The sequence below is a fragment of the Zalophus californianus genome, chromosome 13, assembly GCF_009762305.2.
Source record: "Zalophus californianus isolate mZalCal1 chromosome 13, mZalCal1.pri.v2, whole genome shotgun sequence".
Classification (NCBI taxonomy): domain Eukaryota; kingdom Metazoa; phylum Chordata; class Mammalia; order Carnivora; family Otariidae; genus Zalophus; species Zalophus californianus.
The window spans coordinates 5,782,224-5,797,861 of NC_045607.1; the positions used below are offsets into that span (position 1 = coordinate 5,782,224).

A 15,638-nucleotide genomic window follows, 5' to 3' on the forward strand; every position below is an offset into this window, starting at 1 on the left:
TTCCTGGTGCCCTGCAGGCCCCAGCCCGGGGATCAGGGTGGGCCTCTGGGGGTACGGACGTCTTTGTTTCATAGCTCTCCCTCTACTCTCCATCTGGAGCATTCCACCTGAGCGGAGCCTCTGGGAGGCCTGGACAGGTGGGCAGGCAGGTGGGTAAGTGGGCGGGCAGCCCTTGCTGCTTCTTAGCCAGAAAGTGGAGGAGTCAGGAGGAAGTGAGATAGGAGGGGAGAGTGGGAGACAGATGGGAAGGGTGGAGGAGAGAGAGAGACAGGGGAGGGAAGAGGAGAAGCAGGCAATGAGGAAGAGGGGGAGGGAGTCCGCCGAGGGAAGAGGCAGCGGCAGGCAGAGGTGAGACCGGCAGGGACGGGGCTGGGAGCTAAGGAGAGAGCCGAGCTGGCTAGAGAAGGAGGGAGGTGAGCAGAAGGACAGGCGCTGGCTCCTTCCCTGCTTCCCTCCTGCCTGCCCTGCCCCCCCTCCTCCTCCCCACTGATTTCATTTACTTCACTTAATTAGCCCCCCTCCAGAGTTAAAAAGATAATGTGATAATGACGATGTGAACAGCCACAATACAGCAAAAGCTACTCCATCTGCAGCTTCCCCAGTCCCCTGCCCCTCTGACCCCATGACCACCCCAGACTCAGAGCACTAACATTGCCCAACTCCCTACCCAACTCCCCCCTGCTCCCCCCCCAAAAAAACAAGCCCTTTAACGAATTTCAATTATGAGCTTTGTAAAATCAATACAAATGACATTTCCCCCTTGTACACGGAGGTATGGACAATAGCGTCTTCTGCTCTGCCCTCAGTATCATTGACAATTAACCGCTTCTCCCATTACCGTAGACTTAATAAAAACTGTGGCGTGTGGACAGCCCCAACACACTCATTTACTGCCCCTGCTCATTCTTCCTCATGACGAATTACTCGGAGTGGAGACATAAAAACAGGACACCACCCTAAAATCATGAAGCAACCTTCCTCTCTCACCCCTCCGACCCAAGTAAGAAAACAGGCAAATTACAACTTCCAGAGGGAAGATCACCTAGTCTCGCGCCACCTTTGATAGTCGGCGCCACAGGGAGGGAAAGCAACGTGCTAAAGGTCACACGGCAAGTTCTTGGGAGTCCGAATCCTGACTGTCTTCCCCAAAGACTGTACAACCCTCTGGCTAAATTCCATGCATGCAGGGACAGACCCTGCAGGTCCACACAGAGTACCCGGGCACCGTGAAGGCCGTGCTCCAGGAACCATGGGTTAGAAGCCAAGGGGGTCAGAGCTGACTGCTAATCTCAAGGCTCTGAACTTCAGGGGTGATGATGCCCCCCCAGTTCTGGGGAAAAGGTAGTAGTCTATCATCCAGAGCTCTCTGTATTTGGTCCACACAACAACCCATTTCACAGATGGAGAAGCCCGAGGCTCTAGGAGGCTAAGTTGCTTTTCCAGTGGTGATGGGGCCGAGACGGGGTCTCATATCTGCCACCAGAGCCCAGACTCGCTACAGGTGCCTCCCTCTGGCTCCAGGGGCCCAGCCCCCATCAGACCTAACGGGCCACCTGGGGTGCCCCCTACCTTTCTCCTGATCTCCCAGAATGTTCCTGCTCCACCCTCTTTATTCCACATCTACCAGCTGAGGCCTAGTTCCTGTCACGTCCTCCAGGAAGCCTTCTCGGCATAACCTCGTTCAGGCCTTTATCACCACCCCCTTCAGTTCACGTTTACTCGACCCTCCCTACCCAGCAGGATGGCATTTCACGGAGTGACCTCGGGCCGGTCCTTACCTTGGAAGGCAACCATTTTCACCACAAGTGCCGATCCTGGTTGGTTGGTAATAACTATCCGCAATTAGTGATGGTGCGGGAAGGGCAGCCAGCAGGTGCCACCGAGGACACCTCTGAGCCACACTGAGCTCCCAGAGGGCACAGGCTGCCTCTGACCTTTCAGCCTGCCCCTGGGGCCGCTGCCATTTATGGGGCACATTCCCTGCACCAGACCCCACTATCAAACATGGGCTGGAACTGGATCTACCCCACCCCAGAGTTCTAGTTCTTAGCCTCCACTCTGTGCCTCTCTGGGTCTGGGCATCAGTCCCGGCCTCGGTTTCCCCTTCTGTAAAATGAGGGTGCTGGTCTGTGGCTCCCTCCCAAGGTCCCCCCTTGGCCTGCCTCGCATGATTTACATTGTGTTGTCTCCCAAGGACAGACTGAGACAAAGGGACATTTAATCAGATGTTAATAGGGGTAAGAGGCAAAGATTTAAGCCAGGACAAAAGGGAACAGCTAATTAGTTATATTGTTCTGACAAGGCCTTCCCTGCGAGTTTCAATTAGGTTGCTTCTCGTAGACAGTAGCTGTGTTGAGGAGGAAAAAAAAAAGAAAAATCACAGGAAAGAGGCAAAGTGGCCCCACACCTTTTGAGACAAATCCAAACAGGTCAGAGCCGGAAGGATCTGACCTCCACCCCGGGGCCCACCACATCACACTTGGGGAAATGGGGCCCAGAGGTGACAAGTCAGATAAGTGAGGACCCCCGCTTCCTTTCGCCCAGACCAGCACCCTGTTCTAAGGGTGCTAAATCTGGTGGCCATCAGCTCTCTGGACAGGAGATCCCCTTGGGGAAACTGAGTCCGGGAGGGGCGGGTGTGGTCTGATGACCCGGCGAGGGACCGACAGAAAACCACAGGGCTCTGGTTAATAAGAGAAGACAGAGGCACCTGCTTGGTTGGGGACCAAACCTCTCTTCACCCCCGGCCCAGCCGGAGGTGGCAACAGCCCTGGCAGCCTAGGGGAGGTGGCATCTGTTGCACACAGAGGCAGAGCGCCACCCAGCCTGTGCCATGCTGGACCCTGGGACAGGCCCTGGCCGGCTCCCACCGCCAGCACAGCCCACAGCACCCACCCCTGGCGGGATTCCTGCCCTGTCGGGCGGGCCGCCTCTTCAAAGCAGCCTTTATGACTGTGAAATCGGCCCTGCGTGGTCGGCCTCCAAACCTGGCCGACCCGCCCGGGGCACAGGACAGCCTGACCTCCCGGCCTGTTCCCGGCCTCCCCTCTCCTCCGAGCCCCCCTCCTGGACCCCCAGGTTCCTCCTCGCGCTCTCGGGACAGCGCTTCTCATCATGCCCTTGAGAGTCAGTGGCGAAGGGCCCACTGTCCCCACCTCACAGGGGGGAAACTGAGTCTGGTGAGGGAAGGAACGTGCCCAAAGTCACCCACGTAGCAACACCTGAATGGGATGGGAATCTGAGGGGCCTCTGGGGTCTCTGGGAGCTGAGACACGCCCCCAAGGGTGGTGAGCAGACTCACCTCGGGACTTCATCCCAATGAAACGGTTCTCCACGATGTCAATGCGGCCCACGCCGTGCTTGCCCCTGTGGGGAGAACGGGTCCCTTAGAACCACATGCTGCCACAAGGAATCGAGTCAGACGCCACCCACCTGGCTGGGCTCTCAGCTGCAGGACGCCAGAGCCCTACGCAGGGCGTCAGGCACCATCCCAGGACCCAAGATGCTAAGGACCTTGGAGCCAGGTCACCTGCTTCAACTGCCCACTGTACAGGTGGGGAAACGAGACCCAGAGAGGGAAAGGATTACCAGGGTCACACAGGGAGTTGGCAACTTCTGTTACCTCTGTCCTGGGGCCTTGCAGGGCACCAGCCCTACCCACTGCTCATCTTTCCTGTTACCTGGGTCTCAGGTCTGGCAGAAAGCTCAGAAGCTCTGGTTGGACTGTCCCTAGGGGCAGTAGACCCCGGGGGGGGGGGGGGGAGGGCAGGTATTAACCTTCCAAGGCTGAAGGCCACCAGAGGCTCCCATCAGACCAGGAGACCCGGTGCCTGTGAGCCCCACCGAGGCTGCCTGTCCTCAGCCTGAGCCTCGGGCCCAGCCAGTGAGGCACAATGGCCTGCTCCAGCACTGGTCCAAGGGGGTGGTTTCCCAGGAGGCCGGGCCAGGCTGTGGGCACTCACGCGACTTCATTCAGGTACACGAAGAGCTCCAGGGACGTGCGGTGGGTGGTGCCGTCCTTGACGTTGGTCACCTTCACCGGGACCCCTAGGGCGGGAGGAAAGGGCAGTGGGCCTGCGGGGCCCGGAGCTCCCTCCGCGATGGAGCCTGTGCCTGCCACCCCGCCCTCTCCCTCCGCCCGCAACGCCTTAAATGGATCTGACAGATATGGACTCCAAATGACTCTTTGAAAAGCCCTGTGCAGGTTGGGGCCTGCTGGAGGGAGAGAAGGGGCGAGAACGCCCCCCAGCATGAAAGGGAAAATGCAATAAAAACGCGCCCCCCACCCTCCCCATTCTCTCTGTCCCTTTTGCATTTAGGGGCTGTGAAATTGGAACCAGCCCTGAACTAATTGAATTTCACGCTCCACCATTGTCTTACGCCGGGGCACCTTCTGTCCCACCAGCTACCCAGGCCGCCTGGCCGAGGTGCGGCGGAGCTCGAGCTCGTGCGCGCGCCTGCATGCACACGCATGCACGCAGGCCCTCGCAGCCCCCTGCCACGTCTGTCGGGTGGACCCCAGCGCCCCCCGCGGCCCCGCACCCCGGACCGCCACAGCCCGCTGATGGCTGGGGTGAAGCGGTGCCCGCTCCCGCAGGCGAGGTGTCGGAGGCGTCGGTGAATTCTGAGAAGTCGGGTCTCGGGTGGCAGGCGCGCAGGAGGGAGGCGGCCGCGGCCCCAGGGAGGGGAGGGCAGGGCCCAGTCAAGGGGGGTGGCGGCGGGGGGGGGGCAGTGGGTGGGTTCGGGGTTGACTTTGAATAGCAAGGGGCACTTTCTCGAGCGGTGTGAAATGAGCAATAAATGTATTAGGGGGCTAACAAGAGAGCTGTAACAGTGACAAAGGAAAGCTGTTCAAAGTTGGCGGATAATCCCCCACCCATCTGCCCAGCTCATTACCATGTAGCCAGCGACCGGGTGCCAATCAGGTCTCAATAGCGGCTTTCGGGTCTTTATTAGCCAGGCGCCGCTTGGAGGGGCTTCCCTCAAGGCGCTGTCACCTCGCCATTCTTCACCCCCATTTCCAGGGGTTTTATAACTTGGTTGTAAATTGCTATTAAATGTAAGTCTGCCCAATAATGAACCTTAAGCCCCTCTCGCCACTGCCCCCCTCTCCCGTCTCCCTTTCTCTCCCTCCCGGTCCCATTATGGCCGTGGACGGGGCCTGCCCCAGAGAGGGGCTGACATTGTTGGTGCTGCTGCCGGAGAAAGCCTCTTAGCCTTTAAAATAGTTAATAATTAGATTAAAACTTCAAATAAATTAACTAGAGGGTGAGTGGGAGTAGTTGGGGACGGCTCCTCCCGTCTATTTTTTTTTTTCCAGACGGTCCCCAAATCATTAAAACGGATCACGTTTCTTCTCCAGTTCAGCCCTTGGGGCTGCCCTATTTCTGGAGGAAAGGCTGCCAGAGCCTTGTGTCTGGGACCCCCGCTGCCTCCTGCCTGCCTCCCACCCTCACCCAGGCTCCCCCCCGGAGGGGGGGGGGAGGAACCTGCCGGAGGTGCTGCCTGGGGCCATCCCGCCTGAAGACGCCCAGCACCTGCGGACCAGGCCCGGGTCAGACAGAGTGGGCACTCAGGGCTCCAGCTCCGTCAGGGGCCTCAGCCCATGGGCCCTTTGGTCCCCAGGTGGTGTGAAATTCAAGGGTTTGAATAGATGGGGGGAGCAATGGAGATGTCCACTTGCTTGGCCAGGCTCTCGGGAAAGGCCAGGAACAGGTGTGTTACTCAAGCACTAACAGACTCTGTTTCCCCCCACCCCCACCTCACTCTGCACATCATACTTGACACCTGTGAGCATCATTTCCATGACCTATTTTAGAGGCAAGTGAGCCTGAGGCCCAGAGGGGTGAAGGTGGTTGTCAAGGTCACACAAGGATGAGTGAGGACAGGGATCTGCCACTTCCCCATCCTCGGTCCCTGAGGTGCCCTGGGAGGGGCAGAGTCCCTCTCCCTCTGCTCTGGTCCAGCCGGGGCAGCCGCCTTGTGGATGGCCTGTCCGGCCTCCTTGTCTAGGCTTGGGATGCCCTCACGCCCCCTCTTGGATCCTCCAGCTCCTGCCTAGCACCACCTCCTCCAGGAAGCCTCTCTGATTTCTGCAGCTGCCAGGACAGGTCTTCTCCTTGGGTGCCCTGAGCCCTCACTCTGAGCCTGCTCCTGCCCCTCTCATCACCAGGCTCATCTTGCATTCCCCTCCATGGCAAGAGGTGTGCCTGGTGCCAGGCTCAAGACCGGGCACTTGGGCCAGGCCAGCAAACATGGCTGGTTGATAGCAAAGATAAGGACATCAGGATACCCATCCACGGCTAAAGGGAGCAAAAGCACTGGCGGTTTTGAGCTCGGGGTAGAGGGGTGGGGTACAGCATAGGACTAGCTGAGGCGTGAGCTGGGGGATCAGAGGGGCCCCTGAGGCCAGCTCTCTAAGACCCACCGTTCACTGAGCACCTCCTTGGTGCCAGGCTCCTGTGCAGGACGCACCCCTTACGGAGCACATTCTACATCATGAAAATGCCAGGCGGCAGGTGCTTCTATCCCCAGTTTACCGAAGAGGACACTGAGGCCCACGAAAGCTGAGTGACTGTCCAAAGTCCCAAAGCCACTGGCACGTGACCGCTTAGGGACCGGAATGCTCTCACTCCAGACCTGGTGCCCACGACCCCATGTGATGGGCAGCTGAGGGTGCTTTCCACTCAAATCTGGAGACTTCAATGGACCATGCCATCTGGGGAAGGGGGTGATTGGGAGCCCCTGAAGCCCCTGCCTGAGCTCTGGCTTCCAGAAACACAGGAGGGATGCAATGGGCTCGTGCCCAGGCTCCCATGCAGAGGGGAGAGGAGCCAGGGCCCCAAGAGCCCACTCCCTTGAGCCCCGACAGGTGGGCACCTACCTTTCTTGAACTCGATCTCAAGGATGTCAGGGTTGTTGGGGGCTTTGGCGGGGTCCTGGGTCTTCGTGTAGAGGCCCGGAGGCGCTTGGTTCTGACAAAAGACAAAGAAGTTGGAGGATGGGGTGTCCAGAGCCAAGCCGTACCCCGCCAGTCCCCGCACACCCTGCACCCCACCTCCCGCAGAGATCTTCACCCCTTCCCCAGAACCAGGGGGGCTGAGGCACCCGCCGCCACCTGGCACAGACCCGTGGGCCTCCCAGCCCCCAGCCTGGAGCCGGCCTCGCTTGCCAGGGGCCTGGGAAACAAAGGGCTCGAGAAATCAGACAATTTTTCCCCTCAACTTGATCTCATCTTTTTCTTCGACGCCCCCACAGCTGGAGGTAGAATAGCAGCAGAGGAACAAGTCAGGCAAGAAAAGTGTGAGTTTGGAGGAGCAAGGCAGGAGCGGGCTTCCCGGGAGCGGGTGCTCGCTCTCCCAGGCGCGGGGAAATGGGGCTTATTCTGCACTGACCGCAAAGCTAATGACTACGCGTGACCCCAGCAGGTGCTCTGGCGAGCCGAGCCGTCCCCAGGGTCCTCGAGGTTAATACTCACAGGGAGAAAAGAGGAGAGCAAAGCAAAAACCCATTTGAAAACACATCAACCTTTATGTATATTTTTCCTTGGGCGTGTTGGAAAATGGGCCTCGACTCGTCTTGATGCAGCGGGCAGAGGGGGCCGCTGGCTGCCTGGGGCTCTCAAAAGTCCCTCCTGGCTCCCGAAGCCCAAGGCCCTGGGCTCCCCCCACCCCCCCAGCTGCGCTTGGACCCTGGCCACCCAGGGGAAAAGGGGGGGCCTCTCAGCCTGACTGCTCTGGTCTCTCCTGGGGGCACCTCAGGGCCCAGCTGTTTCCACCTGGGACACCCTGGGACATGCCATTCTTAAATCTTTGCTTTCGAGACCCTGTGGACGTTCACATGGCACTTTCCATCTGCGGCTCCTTTTGGGTTCTCAGCAGCCCTGTTTGGTAAGGTCAAGTGCTGTCACCCTATCTATAGATGAAGAAATACAGGTTGAGGGGGAGGTGCTGCCCCCACTCTCCACCGTGAGTTCTGTGAGGGCCGGGACCCGGCACAGGGTAGGGAACCCCAAGGCCGGCCACAGATATGTGCTGGATTTTACAGGGGTGGAAAATATCCTCTAAGCCAGGAAGTCAAGATCCCCAGCTGCGGGGCCTTGGCCAAGTTGCCTTGCTTCCTTGGGCCTGCTTTCCTCACCTGCAAAATGGGGAAAGGATACCTGCCCTTGACTTTCTTGCACCTTAAGCATATAGATGGTTTTTATGGTTTTTACTGGACACGAACATTACCCAAGAAAATGCCAGGGAAGACGGGTGTGAGCCATAACCTGCTCTGCAGGTGGGGACTACAGCTGGAACGGACTCCTGGTGGTGCCCGCCTCCCAGAAGCCTCCCCCCCCCCCGCCGCAGAAGGGGTGGCTGGCAGAAGTGCCTTGGATCCCTCACCTGTGGTCACTTTGCTTGTTGGCTCTATGTCCGGGTGACCAGCCATCCTGGTTCCCGCACCCCTAGGCACCCCTCAGCCCTGGGCAAGGGCGATGGTTGGTCCTACTATAGCACTACTCCTGAGCTCAGACAGGGGCCTGTGGTGGACCTGGCACCTCCAGAGTGCTGTGTGACGTGGGACCAGCTGCATCCCTTCATCTGTTTCCATTTGTGGGGTGTGAATAAGGACCTAGAACTGGCCTCAAAGACAGACTCAAACAGGGAGAGGGTCCTTAGGGACCCTACGCCCAAAGCCTCCACGGACCGGATGGAAAACCAAGGCCAGAGAAGTGGCTGGACCAAACCATGTTGCCTGTCCCCAGCAGTGTGGGAGCTCCACTATGTGGGCCCTCTGGACTCCCTGTTCTGTGCTCTTTCCATCACCTCCCGCTGTTTCCCAGCTGCTTTAGGAACCTACGGGCTGCTCAGCGCAAGGGCTTTGGCCAGAGACAGTCAGCATCATTAACGATGGGGACAGGCTTTGGGTGGTTTCGAAGAAATGCCCGGCTCCCCAGGCCCGACTGGGTCCTGCCAACCACTGTATTCCTTGGGCACAGACAGGCCCGATGACCAACCATCCTTGGCCAAAAGGCAAAGTGAACCAGGGTTTGGGCCTCTGGGTGTCCAGCGTGACTCCACAGTCCCTTTCCCCTCCTGCTGGGGTAGGGGGGCCTTACCGGCCCCCTGTCCAGGATGAACTCAAAGCAGGGTTCCAGTGCTCCCCCACCCACGGCCCCTTCCTCCCACCTCCACCTGCGCTGCCTGACCTTCTCCCGCCACACTTCTGCACGAAGCCCCAAACGGAGGATGAGATGGCTTGCCCTTGGGAGAAGAGACGAGGCGGGCAGACGCACAGGGCGGGCGACCCGCACTCCACGGTGCAAGCCAGAGGCAGCTGGTGTGGTTTCCGACACCCCGACAGCGCCCATTAAATAAAATAACTAAATAGAAATAAAGTGACATTTGCTTTGCATTCCGAGGTGGCTGGGCGCTGCCTTCTTTTTACTCTCCCTCCTAAAAGCCCAGTTCAAATGACAAATAGTTTGTTGCTGAGTATCAATACCATCTATTTATCCATCCCAGCGGGAGGGCTCACTTCCAATGTCATCTGGGGGGGGGCTGGGGGGAGGAAAGAGAGGGAAGAAAAAAAGAGAGAGAGAGAGTGGGGGTGGGGTGGGGGGGAGAGGACGAAAAGAAAGCATGAAACAGGGCCGAGAAGGAGAAATTGGAAGCAAATGGCCCATGAACTAAACCATGATGTAGAGGCATGATCGATGCTGCAAATGGTTTATTCATCCATCAGATATGGCGGGCCGGCGACTGAATGAACTCTTTCACTGTGTGCCGTATGAAGTTAAAGCAAGTAAATTTCTATCTTTCTTCGCATTAGCTGCCTCATTGCCCTTCAATCAGCCCTCACGGAGGCAGAAAATGGCTCCACCATCTGCCTTCAGACCCTCCCTTCAGCAGGTCTCGGGGCTTTTTTTGGAGAGGGGGAGGGGGCTCCGGTTCCCTTAAGCCCTGTCTCCCCATCTCCTCCCAAGCGGGCCGGGGCAGCGGGGGGTGGGGGTGGGCGCAGGAGCTCTCTGCCTGGAGGGTAGCGCCAGGCCCCTGGCGACTGTCTCCTCATCCCCGGGGATCCGGAGGACGAATGCCCCCCATGCCGCGGAAGCCCCGGGCTGCAAGGGAGGATCCTGGAGTTTAGCCTGGGGGAGCCCCCTGACAAAGGAGAGCAGGCCCAGAAAGCCAGACCCTGGGTTCCTCAGCCTCACCCTCCACTTCTCAGTGGGAATGAGGTTTCCTCTCTCTCACACCCAGCCCAGCCTTCCGGGCCAGAGGAGAGGGGTCCTGGGACGATCTTGGTCCCTTCCTCCCCAAACAATCTTAGGCTGCCCGAGGAGGTAGAGAGGGACCCCTGGCTCCATCCAAGATTGAGGTGTAGGGACAGACCAAGAGCTTTCTATGCTGCAGAAGGGAGGTGCTGTGGTTTCCCACTGTGTGTATGAGGAATCAGAGGCTCAGAGAGGTTGGGTAACTTGCCCAAGAGTGCACAGCAATAAGTGGCAGCGTCAGGATGCAGACCCCTGTTTCTTATCTCGGGGTGACTGATGCATCAACCTTCCCACCTTGATCGGTGGCAGAATCCTTAAAAAGACACTCTTTAGCACTGACTCATCCATCCACTGCCCTCATGAGCCAGGAGGCCGGAGGGGAAGGACCTGCCCGGGGGTCACAGAGCCATCTGTACCCCCAGCACTGCCCTAGGGGCCGTGCCTCTGCTCCCCTCGTTCTGGTGAGAGTTCTACAGGCTGTTTGGAGGGGGGGTAGAGGGGACAGCCTGCCTGTGCACAGCTCTGCGTCTGCCAGGCTCAGCCTCCCCCGCCCCCCTTGGTGCTGACTGACTAGCTAATTAGGGGTGGCTGGCCTGAGTGTCGTGGGGTCAGCAGAGCATGAACTGGAAAAACCTGTGGCCACAGCAGCCCCATGGGGCCATTAGCCCCCAGGGGGCAAGGGTGCAGGCTCTCTTGAGTGACACGGTTGGGCCGAGTGGAGTGCGGGTGCGGGTGGGGGTGGGGGTGGGCGGGGAGGAGGAAACCACAGGGGCAGGAGGGCCAGCTCCCCAGAGAGATATGGGGTGCCCTGGGGGTGAGTCACTTCTCTGGGCCTTGGCTTCTCGGTTTCCTCGCCCCTAAAATGAGGACGCATACTGCCAGGAGCCAAGGAAAGTCGGCCAAGAAAATGCTAAACGAGGCCTGGTCCCAGAACTGGTGGCTGGTAGTCGTTCTATTATCACCAACACTGACCGGGAGGCCGGGTCCCTCCGGGAGCCGTCCCAGGACCCCCGGGCAGGGCTCCAGCTCTCCCAGCCTCACCAACACCACCAGGGCATCGTCCCCTCCAGCTGGCCTTCTTGGATCCCCCAGGCCCAGCTGCCCAGGCGCACTCCCCTCCCCAACAGCACACTTCTTCCCTAACGTCAGACAAGCAGCCCACCCCACCCCCAAAACAGCCGAGCCAGGGAATGGAGACACATTCCCTCAGGGACAAAGAGATTTTTCTCTTCCCAGGATAGATTTCGTCCTGCCGCACCCCCTCACCCCCCATCTCCCACGGTGGCAGGGGGAGATACAAAGGGAAACCCCCCCAGGGAGAGAAATCCTAAACTTCAAACAGGGTCGAGGCCCAGCCTGGCCAGTCTTGGAGGCTGGGGACCGGGGATCAGGGCGGCCTGCCTCGGGCGGGTGTGGAGCACAAACCCAGACAAATGGGTCCTGAGGCTCTAATCTGTGCCACCCCCCCCACCCCACCTCATTTCAGCAGCAACGGCCTGAGAGCTGGTGGGCACAGGCTGGGCCCTCCCACAAGTGTCTCATCTGCCTAATTGCTTCTTTATTGTCTTACAATCACACACTCTCTCCATGCTGCCCTGAAATATTTCCTTCCCCTATTCATCCCAGCGGCAATTAGAAAAAGAGTGTGGTGGGGGCGGGAGGGGGGGGTCTCAAAATGCAGCAGCATGGAGGAGGCAGGCAGAGGGGGGCCCGGCGGGGAGGATCGGGACGCAGGCAGGGCTCAGCCCCAGGCCCACACCCGGCCCCCGTGAAATTTCAAATTAGGCTACAATCACATCAGACAGCATCGGCTCGGAGTAGCTACCACCAAAGACGGGCAGCCGGTTCACAGGAGACTGGGGGTGGGGGGGCGCGGGGATTACCTTGGGGTTCTCCAGGATTCCAGCCTCGTAGCTGCAGGGGGAGAGGGAGGACAGCGGATCAGGTGGGGAGGGGCAGAGAGACACCCTCCCCCCGCAACACAAGTCTGGTCTTCCCTTCTTTCTCGGCCCAAGCAGCTGCTGCCAACCCCGTCTGGAACATTCCGGGCCCACCACAGTTGGCTGTGGGAGCTGCAGGTTGCAAGAAAGAGCCTGGGACATTTCCTTCCATCTTCTGGGGCACAGCCCCGGGGCTTCACATCTGGGGGGGACTTCACACATGCTGTTCTCCCTGCTTTAAACACATTCTCCCTCCTGCACCTTGGCCAGTCAGTCCCTCCTCATCCTTGAAGTTTATAACTCAAATGTCACTTCCTATGAGAAGCCCTCCCGGATACCCAGGCAAGGCCAGGCGCCTATTATCTAGCCCCCTGCCCGCTGGGAGCCCTGCAGTGAGCGAGCGGCGGCTGGGTGGGGGGTGGGGGCGGGGACCACCACCAAGGCTACATCTGCCCTGCGGAGGCAGACGCTCCCGGGTGTGGGGCGGGGCAGCGCACAGGTGGGACGCACAGGTGGGACGCCTTGCTTACCTGATGTGCATGAGGTTCTCGTCCATGCTCCACGGGTTCTTGGGAGTGACTGGGATGGGGATCCCGTGTTGCTGTGGGTGAGAAGCGACACGGGGCCGGCGGGAGAGAGCGTGAAGTCGGCCTGAGGGTCAGGCCCAGCTGCCTTGGTTTTTCTACAAGGCTGTGGACGTCCCCAAACTCTGGTCCTCGTGCAGTCAAGACCGCCCCCGCCCTCCGGTGTCCATCTCCTCCCCACACCCCCGGCTGCCTGGGGAATGAGTGAGGACGCCATTACTGGACAAGCCCATGCAGAAACTACAAGATTGTGTGTCTGAGATGTCAGGGGGTGGATACTGACCTCGGAGCTTCCTTCCAGAAGATTCTCCAAATCTATACTTCACAGGCCCTGAAGCACTAGAATGTGCTAAGCAGTATGCCAGAGGCTTCCCACTCGCTGACCCCCCTCTGCAACCCTATATGCTGGGGGCAGGAGGCGTCCAAACTTCCACTGTAGATCTCAACCAAGGCTTCTGCGCCCACCCGGTACTTAATGTTGCCCCAGGGGAAGGGCTTCTAGCTCCTGGCACCTGTTTATGGTATCCGCCTGGCACGTTCTGGGAGCCACCCCTCTCCCCCTGCCTGGCACAACCACCACACACATCACTCTGCAACCCTCTAAAGAGCATCGTGGGCACACCCCGTACCCCCTCCGCCCTCTCCTAGTGGTTCTAATTGTGCCTCGTCTCCCAAATGCTTCCGTTGTGGAAGGAGAAAACTCATCCCAGCCGAGACCCTGGGTCTGAAGGCTGTTGGCGATCACTCTGAAGGCCCACCTCACTCAGCCTTTTGGATTAAGGACAAGGCTGACCCCTTAGCCACCCCCACGCTGCCCTGGCTTGACACCTGGTTGGAATCCAACACACACATTACATTCTGCTTTCCCCTCCCCTTGCTTATGGGGCACAGAGGCAGCTAAGTGGCCCAGCCAGGCCCCTGTGAGGCAGTGAGACCCGACACTTCGCTTCCCAAGCCCCTTTTAGCACCTTGCCCCCCTTCCCCGTGGTCCTAGAACCTGGCCAGCCCCAGTCCCTGTAGCTCCCACCAGCATCACCCCGTCTCTCCCGATGGGGCTCCCCTGATCTGCACTCAGTCCCACTATGGGAGGAGTCCAGCCTCCTCCAGGTTTCCTTTATCACCACCTTAAAATTTCAAAATAAATGAAGATAAAACCCTCCAGCTGTTTTTTGTGTGTGTGTGTGTGTGTTTTTTTTAAGTTTTACCCCGGGGAATGGCTTTAAAAGACAGACCATATCCATTCTAGGATTTGCATACTCTTCATTTTGAACCACATGGGCAAACAGGAAAACCTCATTTAGAGGCTGCTCAATGTTGGGGGGCCACTCGCCCCCCTCCCCAGAGTTGCTGAGCATCAAATGTACATGCTGCCCTTGGGCTCCCTCCAGGTAGAGGGGGCCAGGTGTGAGGACCAGGACCCCCTGCAGGAGCAGGAACCCCCCCCCCCCGGCTGGGGGCCGAGAGAGCCGGCAGATGGGTTCCCTGCAGCCTTTGTTTTGGGGGGGGGTTTGGAAACACTTTTGCCTTCTTTCCCACTGGCCTCCATGGTCGTGGTGGGAACAAGGTGAGGAGAAACGGAGGGAAGGCTGGAGGACAGGGTGGGCAGGCCCTCCTCAGCAGGGAGAGACACACACATATGCCAAAAATAGCCGTCCCTTGACCAAAGAGATTTTTATCCCCCTGGCCCCCCAAGAAACTCTCACTGCAAATGAGGACAGAAAACAAAACCACCTTCCACAAGTACACAGGCGACCACCCTGCTTTCCAGCCCCCTACCTTGTATGCTGGCCTTTTAAAAGAAATTGATTATGGTGATGATGCTAACGTCGGATGATGACTTGGGGGGAGGGGCGGAAAGTGGAGTGAATGTGTGTTTGTGGGTCTCCTACCGCACCTTTTGGCCTTGACAACTTATGGGTCTTGAAAGCAGGGGGTTTTCAAAGCGCCATTGATTTTCGTCTTGTCTGAATCAGCTGCCTGGCTCTGCATTTTGGACAAAGCCCGGTTGCTGCTCAGTTATTCTGGTCATTTCCTGGGTGCAGAAACACGGCCTCCCTCCTCGAATGTGCTCAGATTCCCCGGAGCTCAATGCAGATACCAGCCGCCCAGGGAGGTTCCGAGGCCTGGGGCCCCCCGGACTCCTTTCCTCCCGGAGCTTTCCTGTTCCAAGTATACTGGGGATAGAAGCTCCGTGAAGGGACTTCTCCCCCCAAATCTGAGAAGGAGGGCCAACAACACTCCTGAAATTCATCTTTGTTGGGAAAACCAGGAGTCGCTTTTGTTTGGGGCTTAACGGAAATGAAGGGCAAGGCACGGGTCACCCTGGCCTTCTCTTGAACCAGGACCACAGTCGTGAGAATGGAGACGGGGTGCGGGGGTTCCAATTCATTATACTTAAAGATGAAACGTGCTCCATATTCTGTATCGAGGAGACGAAGGGGGGTGGGAAGCCTCGTCAACCTCGGTTCTCTTAATAGCTCTGCTATTTGACAATTTGTTTGGCAACATATGGGCTTGCTCTTGTAAACTCCCCTCTTAATAATAAAACAACAGATGGTACAGGAGATCTTTCCTCCGAGCCCTCCAGGTCTTAATGGGATGCTGGCGGCAGGGGCAGGGCTGTGTCCCTGCCGTGTCCCCTACCACGCGGCACCTTGGCTGCTGGAAGAGCTCACAGCCAGCCCCAGTGACTGCTATTTAAAACCCGAGCAATTTTCTGGTGTGTGCACCGAGTTGCTGCCCCCCCACCCCCGCCCCGTCTGATTGATTGAGACTGTTTGTCAAGGGCTGCCATCGAGTCGCTAAAAAGAAAGGTACCCCGGGGAGAGGCTAAGGATCTTGATGCAAAACTTCTAA

The 15,638-nt window shown here is 58.5% G+C and overlaps 1 protein-coding gene across 1 annotated transcript in view; it reads right to left on the reverse strand.

Moving 5' to 3' along the window:
- Window positions 1–15,638, reverse strand: part of ASS1 (argininosuccinate synthase 1) — a 50,293-nt gene that overhangs the window by 14,956 nt on the left and 19,699 nt on the right. Inside the window, exons 8-12 of the mRNA XM_027615272.1 lie at window positions 12,729–12,799; window positions 12,142–12,172; window positions 6,884–6,974; window positions 3,963–4,047; window positions 3,302–3,366 (exon numbers count right to left, since the gene is read on the reverse strand). Of these exons, the coding sequence (XP_027471073.1) occupies window positions 3,302–3,366; window positions 3,963–4,047; window positions 6,884–6,974; window positions 12,142–12,172; window positions 12,729–12,799 (343 nt within the window). The remainder of the gene's footprint in view (window positions 1–3,301; window positions 3,367–3,962; window positions 4,048–6,883; window positions 6,975–12,141; window positions 12,173–12,728; window positions 12,800–15,638) is intronic.